Genomic DNA, 20,684 nt, shown 5'->3' with positions numbered 1-20,684 from the left:
CCCAGGGCCCCGATCGTGGGAGGGCCCTAAAAAACCCCGGGATGAAAATCAGAATCAGAAATACTTCATTGATCCATTGATAAAAATATAATACACTATAATACAGGTCAGATAAATTAAGTACCAAGTGGGTATAAGTATAAAATTAAAATGAGTGTAAGGTACAAAGTGGATTACCTGGTTGATGATATGTAGGGTATAATAATACAATGTAATAATATAAGTAACATGTACTGTCAAGTTAAGTGTAGCTTATTAAGATGATTATGAGATGGTGGATATTGCACAGCAGTAATAGAAGTATGAATAAATATCAATAAACTGATAACAGAGTATATTATAATTAATTCAAGTATTACAGTGATGTAATGATCCAATGTCCACTTTATCGACTTAAGGTCATACAGACTGACACTTAGAGGGAGGAGCTTAAAGAGTTTGATGGCCACAGGCAGGAATGACTTCCTGTGGCGCTCTGTGGTGCATTTTCGGGGGGATGAGTCTTTCGCCGAAGGTGCTCCTTTGTTTGACCAGCACGTCATGGAGGGGAGACACTGTCCAAGATGGCATGTAGTTTGGCCAGCATCCTCCTCTCGGACACCACCGACAGCGACACCCGCACAATGTCACTGGCCTTACGGATCAGTTTGTTGAGTCTGTTAGAGTCTGCTAACCTCAACCTGCTGCCCCTAAAAGTTTGTTTTTGTTTGCAATTTTTTATAACTAAATTAAAACTGTCTGAATAAATCGGTTGAAAGACTGAACTTTGTATCCAAAAGAAAAATAGTGGAGGCTCTCTGAGATCCCGCTCACCCTTTACAAAAGATGCAAAATGGTCCTGCGATAGGATTCGTCTCTATATGCAGCTAATCAAGCCCAGTGGCTGCTGATGCTAGAGCACCAATATGTGCTGTAAGTCATGTCTTTTCCCCAAGAAAGGGAAATCAGGGTACCAAAAAAGAAAAGAAAGAAAGGAAAGAAAAAGAAAGCAAACTGATGGAAAACAGCGGTTGACTAATTTCTTTCAAAAGGAAGGTGAGCACAACTAACACAGTTTAAGAATGGTTTAAGCTAATATCAGCAGTTGTTCGGATTGAAGGCAGTCAGCCAGGAATCTAGCTTGGAGCTGTGGAAGTTTCACTTATTCACTTATTGTCCTTATTTTGAACTGTGCTCCTTTTGAGAATAACAAGTTATATAAGCTAATGATGACTTGTGCATCACATGGAAATTGTAAGGTTGTCAGAGAACATTGAAATCTCCTGATAGGTTCTGGAATGTCAAAACAAGAAGAGTAATGATATTTTTAAAATATATCTGACATTTGAGATCATGCATCCTCTGCTGAGGTCAAGTTGACCTCTTACAGGAAAGATAGGATCATATATGGATAATGTTGTTTAATGAATTCTCAGAAATAGGGAATGGGTTCTGAGAATTCTGCACAAACATTTTGGAACAGCATTCAAGTTGTGTAAAAGAAAAAGATGATGTCCAAATACAGAAAGAGGGAGGTTTCTCAATATAAAATGCTGTGTATCATTTTTGGTTTTTCAGTTGCTCTGCAGACTAACTCGGCTTTTGTTACTTTTTTTAATAAAAGTCTATTATTGAAGAATTTGTCTCGCTGATAATTCCTCTCCACCGCAGAGCATATTTGCATCGTATAACTTAAATTAATCTGGTTGGTACATGCCAGTAAATAGTCGATGTCATCAAGTGGGATGAACTAAATTAGCCGCCAGCTAACGTTAACGCTACTTTAAAGTAAAATTATACATTCTCTAAAACGGTGGACAGCCCACTTACCAGGCTCCACTTACCGCACAGTGCGAGTTTAAAAGTTAGCATGCAAGTTGTTTATTTGCCATGCTGTGCTTGTACTTTACAGTACAAGCAGCTGTTAGCTGCCAGCTAACGCCACAGTTGTGCTGCTAGGAAAAAAGTATGAGCAGATTTTGATAGGTGCCTTGTTTATGTTTGTCTTAGCTACTTTATTTTGTCATCAGTGGTGGAGAACTTTTACTCAAGTACTGTACTTAAGTACAAATTTGAGGCATTTGTACTTTGCTTGGGTATTTCCATTTTATGCATCTTTATACTTCTACTCCACTCCATCTCAGAGGGAAATATTGTACTTTTTTATTGTTTTATTACATTACATTTGTCTGACAGCTTTAGAGGTTACTTTTCAGATTACAATTTTTCATACCCTTAATGTCCAGTGAAAACCAAGTATCTCTAAATATGGTGATTTGGAATGTTTGTGATAAACTGAAGGATTAAGTGTTACTTTATGGGTTGAGATAATTCTCCTACTTCTTAAGCTGAATAAACTTTTTAACCCCCCCTTGGATTAGCTGGAAAATGCATCATCACAATGATGAAAACAGGGCTGTTTTTCTGAGCTCATGAAAAGTTGACTTTTTAGAGATACGTGGTTCTCACAGGACAGCAACACTACAAACATATGATGATCTTATAGAATATGATGCATTGCTGTAGATTAAACTACCCAGCAGTATATAAGGTAATTAAAATTAGCTCAACCTTAAATATCTACAGCAGTAAAATGCAACATTACACACACTAATGCAGCAGTAATATTAATCCAAAAACATCATAAATAAATATGTATAACACTGACAGGGACCGTTTTACTACACAATGAGTACTTTTAATTTATATACTTAAAGTAAATGTTGCTGCTAATACTTACATACTTTTACTTAATAACCAAGTAGGTTTTGAATGCAAGAATTTTACTTGTAGTGGAGTATTTTCACAGTGTGGTATTTTTACTTAAGTAAAGGATCTGACTTCTTCCACCACTGTTTGTCATGAGTGAATTGTATTTCTGTCCACCGTTCCTGATCAGCATTATGAAGCAAACTTGGGTGGGGGTGGGGGTGGGGTGTGGGGCGTGCTCTGCGATCCATATATTTTCCTGCCTTTTTGCCACTGGCCAATCAAGTTTGGTGGCACACACTAGACTCCATATCTTGCGTGATTCACATCTCAATTTTAAAACAAACAACAACAAAAACATCTTTAATTTGTCTGCTTCTCTTAATATAAATCTCCTGCTTGATTTTAAGAAGGAGATTAATGAAAGATTATGGCTACATTTACCAGGTACTTTGAAGATAATTTACCAGGTGAGTCAATGTATCATTGTGCCTACTACAGTTAATACATTTTACCACAAGATGGCAAAAGAGCACTGCTCCACATGCCTCACAGAGCAGGACTTGGTGAGCCTCCAGCTCTCTTCGCCTCATATTTAACATGTAGCACATTCTCAAGCAGAGGGGAAAAGGTGATGCAAGAAAAGAGTCCCTCTCCATCTGTCCTTTAGCACCTGGAAACATGCCAGTATCACAGATTGAGGGGGGCAGTGAATTGTCAGCCTGATCCAAATCAGTGTCAGGTGATTTGTGGGGGCATGAATATCTGCACCAGCAGCTAGCAGCAGTCTTCTTGGGCAGCAGAACAAAAGAATTAGTGAAATAAATGCAGCAGTGATTTGGCAGTGAAAACCAAAATCAGAAAGCTGTGTGGTATTTCTTCACTGATATGACAACATATCAAGTTTGTATGTGTTTATTCTCTTTTTCTCGTTTTGGAGAGCAACAATACATCAGCCTCTCTCCCTCAGGTGATGGCAAACCTTATGATAAGCACATCACAGGCAGATCCACCCCAGCGTATCTGTGTGCACCAGGGAGCTGTAGCTTTAGGCAGCGAGTGAAGCCGTGGAGGCGTAACAAAGAGCCAGGGGAAGACAGCCGGAAAGCTTGGCAGAGATGAGAGAAGCTGCAGCTCTCTTTCTCCTCTCCCTTTCCATTTCCCTCCCTGTGGCTGCCTCTGCAGAGCGCAGGAAGAAAGTCAAACAAAGGAAGAAGAGAGGAGAAAGAGGAGCAATGATGCAAATCTACACTCCCACTGTACCTGGCTGCTTGAGCAGGGCCAGATGCTCCCTGGAGACCCTTAACCGCTCAGATGACTGCAGACATAGGCTGCAGTAGAGGCGGCTCAGCTCTGTTAATCCACTATACAGTACACAGCAGTGGCTGACGTGTCAGCTGGTGTTAGCGCAGCACTCATAAAGCAAGGTGCCTACTCATGACAGGATTGGAATTACTCCTCACTGAAGAGCAAATCTAGTCAATCTATCCCTGAGAGAGAAAATGGCTTGCGTTTCCTTATTAGAAGTGCAGCCCTCTGAGCCACCAGGAGCCCTATTTCTCATCTCAGCTCGACATCTGCATGCAGACACATGAATAAATAATGTCCCGAGCTTTCAAGGCCAAACTCGGCTCTATCTAATTTGCCAGGGCATGACAACTCCAGCCTCAAATAGAGGCATGGGGAAAGCTATAAAACATCAGTACGAGCTGCCAGCTTCATCTAAAGCAGAGGAGAAGATGAATCTGTTTGTGATTAGATAGCTTGTGGACCATAGTGCACAGCAGTGACAGAAGTGTGAGCTTTCCCATCACAGGATCTGATCAGGATCCCTACCCTCAGTCACTCCCTTTCTTTGGGTCATTATGCTGCAAATGGGGTACAGACTGAAAAGTAGGGCTCATCTGTTATCAGCGCTATGCTGAGCATCAGCCCTGACACTGTGTACTGTTAAAAAACAATGGATGTTTAAAAGTCTCAAATTCAGGCTCAAAATACTATGTATGTGACAAGTAAAAATTCAGTCAAAGGGGTGAGCTGATCATTTTCACCTGCTTTTTAAAAAAAAGCATGTTCTGGTTTATTACAGCTCAGGTCGTATTTTCATAAACCGTAGATAAAATCTTCTGACTGCTCATGTTTTTGTCATATTGGAGTTCTTTTTAGCAATGTCACGTAATGTTAATATCATAGGAGGAATGACAAAACTACAAAATACTATCAAATAATAAAACAAAAACAAACAAAAAACAACAAAAATAAGACCCAAGTTGTAATAAAGTAGAACATATCTTCTAAAAAAGGCGCAGTCTGACATATTGCAACTTTTTTTTGTTTCCTGTCTTACCCAAAGTCAGATGAGAAGTTTCATAGTAAACCTATCTCTGTGCATCCAGTGCAGAGAGTTCTGGGATGTGTTTACATTAGCTTATTATGCAAACATTTTGACATCTGTTCCTTCAAAACAAAGCCTAACAATACTACTCCACCACTATGGTTAAGCATTTTGGATGCAATGAGTGGATAGATAAACTGTTGTTCCCAATGCTTCCAGTTTTATGCTAAAATAGGCATATCCTGACTCCAGCTCTGTATTTAATACACAGACATGAGATTGATATTGCTCTTCTCATCTCACTCATGGAAAGAAAGCAAATAAACCTATTTCCCAAAATGTTGCTTTAAAGTGACACATAATTTAGGTAAATTCTTGCTGCATGCTAGTAAAATGATCTAATCCAATCCTATCAGATTGTTCTCTTTAAAAAAACTTTAAAGTTTGAATTGTAGATGTGAGGACTGGTTAAGATATATTGGATATACTGGATATTTTTGCAGTGTGCGTGAGGCTGGGCAGCTGGCAGCCTGCAGCAGGTGGAGACCTGAAGTGAGTTGTAGTAGGGTGGGACGACTCGACAGATGACCCGGACTAGAAGGGGTCACTGTGCTCTGCGCTCACCTGCAGTCTCTTGACTACTCTGAAGCTTTAACATTCACTTAATTCCCACAAAAGCACTTTCTCCATTGGCAGCACTTTCACACAAAGGTATCAACATATTTTCTCTGGCAGTTTGCTTTAAAAGCTGAAGCATTTTTCTGAAATGACTGCTACCTGACATCTCTGGTCCAGGTCTCTGTAATACTTGTCCCTTATCTAATCCAAACTAAAATAGGATCTTATCTTGTAAGGTGAGATTTAGAATTCTGCACATTTGTGTTTCATGCTATCTCTGTAATTAACGCTGTTACATGTCACATGCTTGTAAATGGGATTATAAAGCAGCACCACACACGCATGTACTGAGACAGATCTTAATGACGATAATGTTGGGAGGTTCAGTAGTAGCTGTTCTGTCCCAGGGCTAAGTAATAATCTGCAACATTTTCAGATAAATAAACTACTATTTTGTTGCTCTCTTGCTGAAAGATGTAATCATGAATAATATCAACATGTATGTACTAGGTTCATCTTATTTATGTAAGAAGCATTTGGTGTCATGTAGATATTTCCATGGAAAACTCCTCTGATGCTTTTTACTTTACTGGCAGCAGTAACTGCAGTTTGTTTGGAGTAAACACAAGAAGAAATGGTTAGTTAACTAAGAACGTGTCAAACTTCATCAACATAAAATCAAAAAAACAACACCAACAAACAAAACTTGCAGTACTGGACACACTGTTTGATTGCCAAGTTATTTCTGGGAATCTGACTGCAAAAACACCACAGCACTGGCCGCCAAGTTGCAATGATGCAGCCAAAATAAACACTACAAGAATCTCGCAAATTACCACTGGTAGCTGGACCCAGCACTACCACAGGATGTAAGGCCCTGCAGAGGCCCCAACTGGCCCTCAGGGCCCATGTACTGTACAGATTGCTGTAACTCAGCTGTAGCAGCATCCTCGGGATCTCTACTCCATCCTGATCACACATTACACACACTATCCTCTGACAAATAAGAGTGAAAAAATATCTCCCCTGTTTGGTCCTTTGTCCTGCTCCACTCAGCACTCCAGAGTGATGCAGCGTATACTCCAGATTTGGGGGGTAATGAAGAGGCACTGTATCTAATTACCTTGTTACTACATGCATAAAGCTAGATAAATATAGATTTCAAAGTAAAATGCTTGGGTGAACACCTCTCCTCTTGCTCAATTTGAACAAGTCTCCCTCTGCGTACTCTGTAGACGACAAATAAAGCTCCCTGTGTTACCATAAGTAATTTTATTTTTTTATACCCCTTGTTAAATATTTAAGAGGGAAATGAATGAGCAAACATCCCCCTAATGTGAAACTTGAATAAGTCTCCTTCCATACAGTATATCAAAGTTTGCAAAGAAGACTCCCTGGTTCTTTCATTTTTTTACTTTAACAGCAACTGGACCCAAGTCAACTCCCATACACTTATCATCAAATTTTTGATGCCATGTGTTTGTATTCCACTACATAATTAAAAAAATACTCTATTTCCAGAGAACACTTTTCGAGCTAACACTGATAGATGTTGTCATGTTGCTTTAAAAAATTATACATAGTGCCCAGGGATGAAAGGGTAACATCACTATGATTTCATCTGACATCTTATGTATATACTATTACCACTATTGCATATGACTAAAACAAGTAAACAGCTCCACGGCCTACATTATGAAAGGCAAACTGGACCACAGCCACATATCTGGAGTAGAGCAAAGGTTCTCTGGCATTGTGCAAAGGTAGCAGAACTGATATAACGGTGTGTGCACTTCCTGTCACACGTTCATTCTATTTCATGTTTCACCTGATAAAAAACAAACAAACAATGTGCTGATATATTAGGACTACTTCCTCATTCCTCCCACTCGCTCTGAGATCAATATTTGCACTGCTGTGGCCAGACGATACGCTAAAATGAGCTCAACGCCTACACTGCAACCAGGAACTGGAGCTCTGAGAGAAACAGAAAGAGAAGGAGACAGACTGAGGTACAAATGGTGCTGTGTGCATGATACACTCTCAGCTGAGATGCTGGTGGTTGCAGTGGCAAGGTCTCAGCACTCAAATTCTCCTTCAGCACTGTGCAATCCAGGTGGGATTGTGACAGCCCACACAACATTAGCTGTGTGATTGCACGCTCTAATCTCCTCACTGACTTGAAACCTGTCATGTGGTTCTGCTGGGAAGCCATTGCAAAATAACTAAAATCAAGGCCATTAAAGTAAGCCTATGTCACTAAATGTTTGCTAAAAAGCAGACACCGAGGAATTGTAGTGAACTGACACGTCAGTTACACAACAACATTTATCTAAAGTTTGCTAAAATACCTTTAAGATAACTTTTTTTATTCTGTGGCAATTCTAGGATAGTGATAAATGCTAAGACATTAGGAAGTAACAAAGAGTCATAAAGTCAGCAATCTGACTGATTATCAGTTACACTAAAATACCTATTCAAAGTTTGCTAAACATTAGCAAGTCCAGATTAAAGCCATCATTTTTAACTTTTAGTTCTAATTTCTTATTTTAAATTTTTTCTGTAGGAATATTGGAGCTCCAAAATTTCCAAAACATTTCCTTTTCCCCTTCACACTATACATGATTTTCTTTGAAGTGCAATATAAATAGAGTTAATTCCATCATTGCTGTTACGAGGTAAGTCAGACTTCCACTGTAGCAGTATACATTACTGCTGACATAATTAAGTAAGACCAATTTACTCTGAGACGAATATAAACCACAGTGAGAAAATACATCAAAATCCCCTCAAAGAGCTACACTTGGCTCCAACTTTACATTTGTAAGTGAAGAATATAATAATCTTCTTTCAAAAGTTGCTTAGTCTCTCTTTTGAGGTGACCCTGTACTTTCTGCCGTGTGAAGCTGCTGATAGTTCTCTACACAGATGTGGATTATATGAAACCACATATTACCCATACCCATAACCACAGAACAGGAGCTGCCCAGAGACCTCAAGTGACTGGCTACCTTGAACAACTAGGCTTTGGTCGGACAGGCCTGCACATTAACAACTTCCTTCCTCATCGGGATTCATTGTGTCCAGTCCTGGGATGTAGCTATTTCTACCAAAGCTCATGTCCCCCTCTGCCATTTGCTCTGCAAACACAGTGAGACCAACCTTCTCCCTGTGTTTGTTTGTACCACCGAATTACCCAGGAAGGCCCAGGAAGCATGATGTAGCATTTCTTCACCTCATAAAGACCAAAGGGGAGAAACCTAACATTGAGCTATATTTTGTAGGTACATCTCTATGACCTCCACTATAATGCCAGTGCAATAAACTGTAGAGCAGGAAACGTGGTCACACTTTATTTTACAGTACACTAATAAGATGTAATGAGCTGTACTTTGTATCAAATTAGACCAAAACTAGAAATATTTTCTTTATTAGACAGTAAACAAACAATACCCTAATTAGACACCATACACCTAAATTAAGCTGTAATTAGAAACCATATATCATGCTGTAGTAGACCCAAAACATATTATACTTATAAGACGGTGTAGTCCCTCATCCGTCCAGGAGTGTTCTATCGTAGAAAAGGTTTCAGTCGTAGTCATCGTAGTCGTAGTTGATTCTGAAAACAGTGTCCAGATGACTACGACTGAAACCTTTTCTACGATGTTATACTTATACACTACCAAATTATACTCTAATTATAAACCAGATAGGAGATCCTAATACACAATTAGACACCATTTTACAAGATCATAGTATATTAAATCAAATACAATACCATATCAGATCCAAAATCTGCTACAATTAGACACTATTCTGCCCTTACTACCAAATTATGCTATATTTGACACCACATTTAATGCTACTAACAAAGGCCTATATAGCTTAATTAGACAACACAGGCTGTAATTAGACAAGTTTAATGCCATATTATATCAGACATAGCCTTTATAATAGTCAGACAAAACAATGAGAGCTCAGAGGACAATACATTTATTTATTATTATTATTTCTTTATTTATATACATATATATCTAACCCCAGTAACATTATGGAAGCTGCCAGGACATTGCATCTTTATTTCCCACTGTTAGATCTTATTCTTATTTCTTAGAGGGTAATATGCGACACATTACAACAGAACTGTACCGTAAACTAAAGTGAAATCCATCTTTATTTCCCACTGTTAGATCTTATTAGATTTTCTTAGCGGGTAATATGTGACACATTACAACAGAACTGTACCGTAAACTAAAGTGAAATCACATATCTAACCCTAACCCAAAACACACATTAAAGCTATATTGGTGTAACGATAGGTTGCCGTTACTAGATAGCAGCGACCAGATGTGACCCGGTGTGGTCATTTGGGTTTTAACTGTGCACTGTTTCTACATCACAGTAACAACTTTATGTCCACTGACTGCCTGGAGGGTATCTAACATTATTTTAATTTCATATTTAGGTGTACTTGTGGAAGCTGCTCAATTTGTGCATTATGACGCGTGTTACATTGTGAAGTAGATACGTTACAGAAGTAAAGGCTAGGACTACAATCGAGCAGTTTGCAGGCAGTTCAGGAGCAGTGATTTCTGTGGGAGATGGTAACTCCCTTTGGGATGGACTTTGGGCTTTTTCACTTTGCAAACCTATTACATGCACAAAAAAGACAACACTATAAAGAAAAGGGAAAAAGCCAAAAAGCTTATATGACCACTTTAAACTTGTGTTTAATGTTATATGGTTATAATTAAGGTTATCCATATATGTTCAAAATGTATCTGAAAATTAAATAAATAAAATCCCAAATCTGTAAATACACTGCAGACACACAGCAGCTGACAGAAAAGCGTAATATTATACAGAGAAATATTAGCTTTTTCTGGGTAAATAAATGTTAAAAAGGGAAACTAAAGGGCAACGAGAATGCTGAGCTTTCAAGTTTCATCTGGAGTCATGACACCATCAAGCACATCATGATAAATTAGGAAACTAGTTTAAAAACATGCACACAAAAGGCAACCATTTACTGCATACTGCTGTGAGAAACTGAGTACAATTAGTCAGAAATCAATACAAACCCACTATTAGACTGTAAACCATTAATCAAACCAATAACTAATCACAGTCAACGTCAGACAACCATATCATACTTAAGCAATTACCTAGTAATTCTGTGGTGACAAAACATTAAAAAAATATTGGCTACATACAGAATTAGCAGTTTGAATTAAACTGAAGCTCCCTGCACGCTCCGGGGAAAATATTACACCAAACTCCCTTTAAGAAATATGACATTTAACAATTCCTTACGTGTCTGCAAAAACACACAACTCTAGAAACACAAGATAAAAGGCGTCATATGTCGACAGTCTTCTTATCAATTTGGCACCAATATAATCAATAAAGGCTAACTGTATTTCCATATTTTCCGTACTTCACATTTTATCGCCTCAACTTGCTACCAGCCTTTGCTGTTTAGTTGCGCTATTTTAGTGAGAGAAGATCGTGGGAATGAACGTTTCTAAATGAATTATTATTAATAAAATTATTAATTCTCACTAAAATATGTGCTGGTTGGTAGATTGGATACACGCCGAATTAAACACTGACTCATAACACTGTTAGTTCACTGTCTATCGTGTGTGTGTGAGACGGTATTTGAGAAGTTTTTTTCGCTCATTACCAAAGTAACTATTTGGTTTGCTGCTTCCCGTTTGGTACTGGAGAGATACAGTATATGCGAAGATGGGAAGAAACAGGTTTTTTAACAGCAAAGTTTATTTCGTTTATTTCTGTGATTTCAACACAGATTTGTTGTTCACAATGTAGAATTATCAGGGAATAATTATGGTGCATCCCCTGGACGCGCCAACAGTGAGTTTACTGCGTACCTAGCAACATCACCGTTACAGCATAATTGAGGTGTATGGTGTCTAATTAGGGTATAACTGTATTTGTTTACTGTCTAGTAGAGAACATATTATTTCTAATTTTGGTCTAATTTGATACAATATTATAAAATACGGTCTAGACCTGCTCCATAGGAAAAGTGCAATGAGATAACTTCTGTTATGAATTGGCGCTATATAAATAAAATAGAAATACAAATTACGGCTTATTACCTCTTATTAGTGTACTGTAAAATAAAGTGTGACCGGAAAGGTTTCTGGGAAACATTCATTCATGAAGAATCTTATCAACAGCCTATAGTATATATTCCAGATATATTCTGGTATATATTCCAGTTAGTGAGTGGAAAGCTGGCAGACAAACCTGTGTAAGAGATTTGACAGAGGATATTGTGTGGAGTAATGGAGCACAATGGCTGACACATACATATACATACCCCACAAAGAAATGACAAGAGGAACTGAAATGTCTTCTAGTTATTTTTGGGCTGCTCTCCCAGTTGATAGCCGAGTGCTGTAAATCAATCCCACATAATTTACAGCCTCACATACAACATGCCCTTCAAAGGCCCATAAATCTGATGGTGATGGGTCTTGTGTGTCACGCTATGAAGGTAATAATTACACATTACTGCTGAGCCTCTTTATCTTGCAGCTGAGTTTGTGCAGTGCAGCTGAATTCATGCGGCTCCAACCCTTGCAACACACCGACTTCTCTCTCTCTGTGAATCTGATCACCATGGCAACGCACCACTTTCTCCATCTCTCCCTTTCTACTCTCCACCAAGCTCATCAAAACTAATTCTGCCTACACCTCAAGCAAACATCACTGAATGTAACATCACAAGAGTTAAGATGGCCTTGTGGTAACATGGAGCCTTCTGGAGCCAAGGGTTGTAAATTCATGCTCTACAGCAGCCAACATATGCTGTCACAGCCCAGAGAACAACATATGGCATTGTTAGTGTCATGTGAAAACCTCATAACTGATCGTAGTGCTGTACAATTTATTGGAAGCATTTCAAATCCCAACCAGGGAAAAAAGAGTTCCTTTACCAAGCTCCTAACAGCATTTGAGAGACATTTTGAAGCTACAAAGTTTTCACCTGACAGCATGTGTCAGTGAAAGGCCTCAGATGCAGATGGAATCATTCAATCATTAAAGTGAGTAAACAGTAGCACTACAAGGAAGCAAAGCTATTCTTTGTGAATTGATTTTTATTGTCTTTCACTTTCCCTCAGGTGGGAAATCTGCCCATTCCAATGTTATTACACCTGCGCTGTGCTCCATCTGTGAATTAGAGGGTCCCTCACTGATCTTTACCCGGTAAACAACAACAGTTGTCTAGTCTGCAGCTTGGAGTACGTCTGCCCAGGTGGATTAGGGGAGGATGATTAGAGGATTGGCTATTCTTCCCTGTCAGCACTGTTGAGCTGTGCTACATTCCCATTTTGAGATCGAGCTGAACTTCTCACATTCAACTCACTACAACTGCCGCTCCATTAAAACTTTATGGCCATAGCACATCACTACTGTAATGTATTGGTTGTAATCCCTTTGCAACGCACTGCACACCTTAACTGTGGCTAGGCATCACATCTAATAGTCGATAGATCAGAAATGTCAGAAGTTGGCTAGGCTACACTAAGAATTATCATATGCATATTTATGGAGGGGGATTATAGATATCAGTGTTTCTGCTGGAATAAAATGAGCTAGTTAGGCATGCTGGCACTGGAAGGGAGACAGATAGAGCCAGGGGGAATCACTTCAGAGGTCAGTTCTACCCTGGGAGAATCCTGACCCTTCAGTCGCCTGCAGGCTTCTCACACATGCTACTCTCAGCTAAGATGATCAACCAGTCACAGTCTTAAAAATAGCACCACAGCCTCCTGCATTTAAGACGGTCCTAGTGCATTTGGGCTCAGATATTCAAACTCATTACACAGCTCTCCAGCAGTGCATAAATAAGATTAATAATATCAAAGCACATCTGTGCCCTTTGGTGGTGCTGTAAATCTTGTACTGAACACTCCTGCTTCAATTGCATGATGATTTAATGACTGCTAATGCAGACCTGGAGAGCAGGCCTATGTGATATAATTAGCCATTGTATGGTGGAATTGAGTTTGATGGCTACATTGTGTGTTACATGTTAAAGACAATGTTTTACACTCACCTCTGGCCCTTGCTCCTGTACGTGGCAGGACTCACTGTCTCCCTCTGAGAAGGAGCCTGATTCGTCACTGGAGTTGGTGCCGTAGGACTGCTCACATTTGATCTTGGGCCGCACCTGGTTAAAAAGAGCATCCCCTCCCACACTTTGCTCCTGCTGGTCCACATTGAGGCAACGTGCCACGTTGGAGCATGGCGAGGAGGAGAACTCAAACTGGGGCAGGCTGCAGGGAGAGCCTCCGCTGCCGTCCTCTGCATAGGAGTATGAGGAGCAGGAGCTGGAAGTCCTGGTGCGTGTCTCACAAGGCGGCGAGCGTGGGCACACTTTTATTGGCACTGGGCAGCTGGTGTTGGGCCGTGGGCGGCACAGGATTGGGGGATCTGAGGAGGTGGTGCTGGGAGAATAGGTCTGGCAGGTGGGCAGGGACTGGCTGGCTCCAGCCCACACGCCTTTTGGCATATGCTCAGTGAGCTCCATCTCCAAAGAGTTCCCACCAGGGTAGGAATGAGCTGGGGTTCCCAGACGGTTGCAGGCCCCTGAGGAAAATATGACACTACGGCGGTCTATCTCAACTTCCTGTTTGCAGACTCCATCGCAGGAAGCGGACTTGAGGGACAACCCTGCAGGGAAACCGTCCACGTCCTTCGGGGATGTAACAGACAGACCCAACTCCCCCGTGAAAGGGCTGAAGTCTTTTTTATGATCTCCCTGAGAGTTTCCTTTGTCCTGGGGGCAGACAAGTCTGTTGGCAAATAGCTGCTGTGATGTGGTGGGCAGACTTGGGAGGTCCACCCCTTTCTTGAAGAAGGCTCGGAGGCAGGGTGGGGACTTGGTTCTCTTGGTTCTTTCCACAGATATGGGGTTATCCATCTCCATGGCTGTCACACTGTCCTTATCCCTGACGTCCTGCTCATCCCCTGACAGGCACAATGAGATGGCCTCTTCCTCTGCCTGTGGTTCAACTTTGATCTGTGCCAAAGGCAGCCTGCCCTGACCCGGCACTGCCCCGCTAATGCTGCTCTCCTTTAATGTGCTTGGAAAACCTGAGGTACTGGTGTGTGAGGAGGTGTCATTATTGTGCTTGTTGCAAGCCCACTGGTATTTCCTGTACTTGGGGCATCGTGGCAGGTCTGACGCTCCATGCCGATCAAAGTCCAGCCGGCCATCCATGAAGTTACTGGGCATATCCATTGCTAGCCGATCATCATCAGGGTGTCGAAAGGAGGTGAGGGTGTCAGCACACCGCCACGCCCTGGGGGAGGTGGGCCTTTCCACCTCTGACTGCATGCTCTCATCCTCTGAGTTGTTCGCCTCTGCCGCCACCTTGTGGCAGAGCAGCAAACCGTCCTCCTCGCTGCGCAGCTGAGCTTCCAGGAAGCGAAAGCATGAGTCCTCGAGGTTGTGCATGCGCAGGAATTCGGCACAGCGGATGACCTCTTGGATGTTTTCTCTGCTGAGTAACAGCTTAGCAGTGTAGGCAAACTGCAACAATGGGGCGAATCCCCTGGCAGTGACCTGCAAAAAGACAGGGAAATAGCCAGCATTACCATCAGCACAGCCATTGTTCAGAGCAGTTGGAGTGTGGTGAGACAACCTGACAGCTCCAATGACCACAAACAAACACTGTAAAGTACCGGTTAATCTTTTTATCGGGTCAGCACTGAACATTCTATACAGCAGTAAATAAAAACTGGTGCTCTGGGGATGTTGGCAAGTTGTGTGTCCAGCCTTATAAAAACAACCTATGGGACATTTTAGCAGTCCACCACTGTCTGCGGCATATCATTGGTTTTGCCTACAGTACAAAGTGCATTGCTGGAGGGCCAAATGATGGCAATTTAAAAAATAGAAAAATCAAAGATCAGTGAATTATACCTAACCTGGGTTTCAAGTTTTGGCCTCAGTAGCCTACTGAGGTTTGGTATCAGTTCCAAGAGCTTTGATACTGATACCAAGCTAATACCTTTTTGATACCTTACACGGTAAACACTTATTCCATTTAACAAAGGAAGCCAAAGTTCTTATGATTTAAATATTGTTTAAACACAAGTAGCCTAAGTTAAATGGTCTAAATCTGTAAAACTGTGAACAGGAACTATTTGTCATATTATTATTAGTCTTATTATTATCATTATTATTCCTATTTTTATTTTAGTAATATTAATGTTACCACTACCAGTACATTATTATTATTTTATAATTCTATGTGGAATTTGCATTGTGCTACTGTATGCTCTCTTTCCTCCTGCTCTCTCTCTCTTTCTCTCACCCCAACCGGTTGAGGCAGATAGCCGCCCACCCAGTCTGATTCTGCTCGAGGTTTCTGCCTCTTAAAAGTTATAAGTTTTTCCTTTCCACTGTTGCCAGTGCTTGCTCTTGGTGGGAATTGTTGGGTCTCTGTAAATAATATTATAAAGAGTATGGTCTAGACTGGCTCTATAGGAAAGTGCAATGAGATAACCAGTGATGGCTGGTGGAAATTTTTCTATGTTGGCTGTGCCACATCCAATCAAGCAAACATCCCAGTACGATTTAATGCAAAAAAAGTGAATGTATCAAAAAGGAATTCCTACTTTGCAGTTAAATATTAAACATTTATTTTATTTCAACATAAAATTAAGCAGCAAGTAACATCTTGACAAACACATCAGGGCATCTTATTTTGGTCGCCCACACAGGAAAATTGAGTATAATATAAAACATGTAATAGAAAATGTTTATTTATTGAGATGCCCCTATGGACATTGTTTTGTTGGGTAAACCAATAGGGAGGTAAAGATCAGGATAAGTAAACATGAAGTGCAATTAGTGGTGTTCAGACACTGGAATGGACATAAGCATGGAAGTCACGGTGTAGAGATAGCAAACGTCTGCTTCAGAACTCTCACAAGTGAATCACACACACTGGGGCTGAACATGAACACATGTACACCACCAGTCAAACTTTGACTACATCTGCTTGATACCTGGTTATTCAATGTCCATTTGAAATGCTGCAGCAACGGTGTTGGCGGTTGGTAATGAACTTGAAAAACTGCTGCTGGATGTTACTAATGTAGCTCGCACAAGTACCAGCTGGCAATGGGTGGAAATGTCAGTCTCGTCTGCTTGAATGGCGATAAAATCAGCGCTCTTTACTTCTTCCAGAATGTAATCCTTTAGCACTGAGACATGCCGACAGGCGGAGGGGACATGTAGGAAAAGCATATATGTTGCGCAGACGATTTTCTAACATATTTCACACATATTACTGGATGCACTCCATATTTCAACCTCACAAATATTGACAATTTGTTTAATTTAATATTATTATTAGTATTATTAGTAATGAGGTTTTTGTGGCTCAAGGAGGGCGGCTCCCTCTATTGGCCAGCCGCCACTGGAGATAACTTAAGATAAGAATAGGCACTATATTGAATTGAATTTGATCAAAGAATAATCAAAAAGATCCGACCACACATTTGATGCCAGCTTTTGGCACTTGACAGTAAACTGCTGATGCTATGTTAAAAATATTGAGGTTTGATACCCACCCCCTATGATACCTGGGACCTTCAGTTAAACTGCTTTGCTCACCCTTTTTGCCTTCACAACACTGACATAAATGTGTCTAGCAGTGCTTTGTACTGTAAGTGCTCCGATCAGGGCACGGCCCCACAGCCTAACTTTCAACTGCCTGTAAAGCCTAATGGTTTGGAAGACTATGGCTTATCCCTGTTGTGGCCATGTAGTGCAGAATGATAGAGGGAAGCCTTCCATTTAGACTTAATGCCAGATAATTAGGTAAACTTCTGAGCCTGTAGAAGCCTAGACCGCTCTCTACTGCTGTTGTTGCTCAGCACACAGACAAGAGAAATGAGGTTAACACTAGGTTGCATACATCACTTTACTCAGGCTCTAGCACCCAATCCCTGCAGTTTTATCCTAGTTCATTCTCTGGTGACAAACACATTACTGTTAGGTGCTCGGGGAATGCAATCAAACCACACACATGGGTGCGCTCACAAACGCAATTACTATGGCTTCACTTTGTAGAGCAAACAGTACCGTACCAGATTCAAAGTGCCTTTTCAGAGACTGAGTAATGTAAAGTCTTTCTTACAAGACTTAACAGAGGCTCACAGATGTAGGGGATGAGCAGCACAATGTGGTTTTAATGAGCCCACTGTTTACTGACTGTATTGCTGCTTTTGAGAAAAGGGAGAAGATGAATTACCCTAGGTGGAACGGTATCCACTGTGTGAGCACTACAGCAACTTCCAGAGGTCCAGAGGTCTCTGCCAGACACCCCACTTGTAAAAAAGGATTTTCCCTTCTAAGTAATCAAGCTTCAAAAAACACAGAATTTGCTCTGTGGATTTTTCTGCTTCGAAAAACAACTACAAAGAGCATAGCGGTTTTACTGCTGATCATGTGTGGGGGCCTTAAGGTAGCTGCTGTTGATACCTAGTAGTACTTTACTGACTTCTTTCTTGTTCACTTTCCAAACATTCTTTGTGAAATTAGAGATAATGCTAAAGCAATGCAAATTGTATGATGATATGCCCTTTAGGCTGCTGACTGGTCTTTTATCTTCTAAATCATGTTGCTAGTTAATGATCGTGTTGATATTAATAAACTCAATATTTTTCTTTCTGCATTAAAGGGGTACTCCAGAGATTTACAATTACACATACATAAAACTGGGAGACTTCTGAGACATAGATAAGAAAAAGAATGGTCAAAATCTGTGTAGCAGAGGCTGAGATATGCTGACTTTTAGTCCCTATATGGGTCAATCTCCCAAAAAAGTTGTAGTATAACGTGTTTGAGTTAATTTGCCTTAGTCCTGCGATGTGACTATTGCGCATGCGCAGATTGCGATGTTGATGCTGAAACGATATACAGTGGTGTGAAAAAGTGTTTGCCCCCTTCCTGATTTCTTATTTTTTTTGCATGTTTGTCACACTTAAATGTTTCAGATCATCATACAAATTTAAATATTAGTCAAAGATAACACAAGTAAACACAAAATGTTTATTATTAAGGGAAAACAAAATCCAAACCTACATGGTCCTGTGTGAAAAAGTGATTGCCCCACCTGTTAAAACACAACTTAACTTTGGTTTATCACACCTGAGTTCAATTTCTCTAGCCACACCCAGGCAAGATTACTGCCACACCTGTTCTCAATCAAGAAATCACTTAAATAGGACCTGCCTGACAAAGTGAAGTAGACCAAAAGATCTTCAAAAGCTAGACATCATGCTGAGATCCAAAGAAATTCAGGAACAAATGAGAAAGAAAGTAATTGAGATCTATCAGTCTGGAAAAGGTTATAAAGCCATTTCTAAAGCTTTGGGACTCCAGCGAACCACAGTGAGAGCCATTATCCACAAATGGCAATAACATGGAACAGGGGTGAACCTTCCCAGGAGTGGCCGGCCGACCAAAATTACCCCAAGAGCGCAGCAACAACTCATCCAAGAGGTCACAAAAGACCCCACAACAACTGCAGGCCTCACTTGCCCCAGTTAAGGTCAGTTTTCATGACTCCACGTGGGGCTGTTTTGCTGCTTCAGGACCTGGAAGACTTGCTGTGATAAATGGAACCATGAATTCTGCTGTCTACCAAAAACTCCTGAAGGAGAATGTCTGGCCATCTGTTATCATGTCTGACCTCAAGCTGAAGCGAACTTGGGTTCTGCAGCAGGACAGTAATTCAAAACACATCAGCAAGTCCACCTCTGAATGGCTGAAGAAGAACAAAATGAAGACTTTGGAGTGGCCTAGTCAAAGTCCTGACCTGTATCCTATTGAGATGCTGTGGCATGACCTTAAAAAGGCAGTTCATGCTCGAAAACCCTTCAATGTGGCTGAATTACAACAATTCTGCAAAGATGGGTGGGCCAAAATTCCTCCACAGCGCTGTAAAAGACTCATTGCAAGTTATCGCAAACGCTTGATTGCAGTTGTTGCTGCTAAGTGTGGCCCACCAGTTATTAGGTTTAGGGGGCAATCACTATTTCACACAGGGCCATGTAGGTTTGGATTTTGTTTTCCCTTAATAATAACAACCTTCATTTAAAAACTGCATTTTGTGTTTACTTGTGTTATCTTTGACTAATATTTAAATTTGTTTGATGATCTGAAACATTTAAGTGTGACAAACATGCAAAAAAAAAAAGAAATCACGAAGGGGGCAAACACTTTTTCACACCACTGTATCGTGCAGCCCTACTGGATCCTATATTTTCCATAATGCAACCAATACCATATTTTCATTAGACCCTCTGCCTGGTAAACGCCCTCGTCTTTAAAAGTCCATACCCCCAGTTTGTAACGCAGGTTTTCTGTTTGTAGTCTCTAAACCCAAGCTGATGACATCATCAGGGTTACTTCCTCAGACTTGACAAAGCTCCTACAGAGCCATAGAAGACATTATACAACCGTTTTCACAGGCTGAGTAGTACTCCACATGATAGATAAACTGATCTTCAAGGCAATTTCCTGTGAGTATATAAAGTGAAAAATGTCTGTGCATCACTGTACCTTTAACTGTAATTTACTTTACTTTGGGCATTCCTCATTGACCACCCTAAAAAAGGCATAAGCCCAAACATGCAGGTGTTTTTTTTCTTTGCCAAGCTATACAAAGTCTTTTAATACTTACAACTATGCCAGGATCTGGATTTATACACTTCTCATTCTATAGAGGTGTACGTTTTTACCATTTTGTTTTCTTTTCTCCTTTCTTTTGAGCACTTGTGGAGTTCACAGATCTCAAATAATGAAATAAGGTGTGTTCAGAGAACACATTTGTGTTGTAGAAGACATGGTGCAATAACATATAATGTCAATGGAACAATGAGAGTGTGCAAACAGATGCAAATTTTGCTCTAGGTGGCTCAAATTTAGGCGAAGACGCATCTATGTGAGTTGAAAATGTTTCAACTTGAGACTTGACAAATT

At 40.5% G+C, this 20,684-nt stretch overlaps 1 protein-coding gene across 4 annotated transcripts in view; it reads right to left on the bottom strand.

The window, feature by feature from the left end:
* bach2b (BTB and CNC homology 1, basic leucine zipper transcription factor 2b) overlaps window positions 1-20,684 on the bottom strand; it is a 135,199-nt gene that overhangs the window by 7,291 nt on the left and 107,224 nt on the right. For all 4 annotated transcript variants that reach the window (XM_044168664.1, XM_044168665.1, XM_044168666.1 and 1 more), the window contains one exon: window positions 13,737-15,248. In XM_044168664.1, coding sequence (XP_044024599.1) covers window positions 13,737-15,248 — 1,512 coding nt within the window. The remainder of the gene's footprint in view (window positions 1-13,736; window positions 15,249-20,684) is intronic.

This window comes from Siniperca chuatsi, linkage group LG16 (genome assembly GCF_020085105.1).
Source record: "Siniperca chuatsi isolate FFG_IHB_CAS linkage group LG16, ASM2008510v1, whole genome shotgun sequence".
Lineage (NCBI taxonomy): Eukaryota > Metazoa > Chordata > Actinopteri > Centrarchiformes > Sinipercidae > Siniperca > Siniperca chuatsi.
Note: the sequence above shows the minus strand (reverse complement) of the source record. Positions and strands in the feature narration are given on the sequence as shown.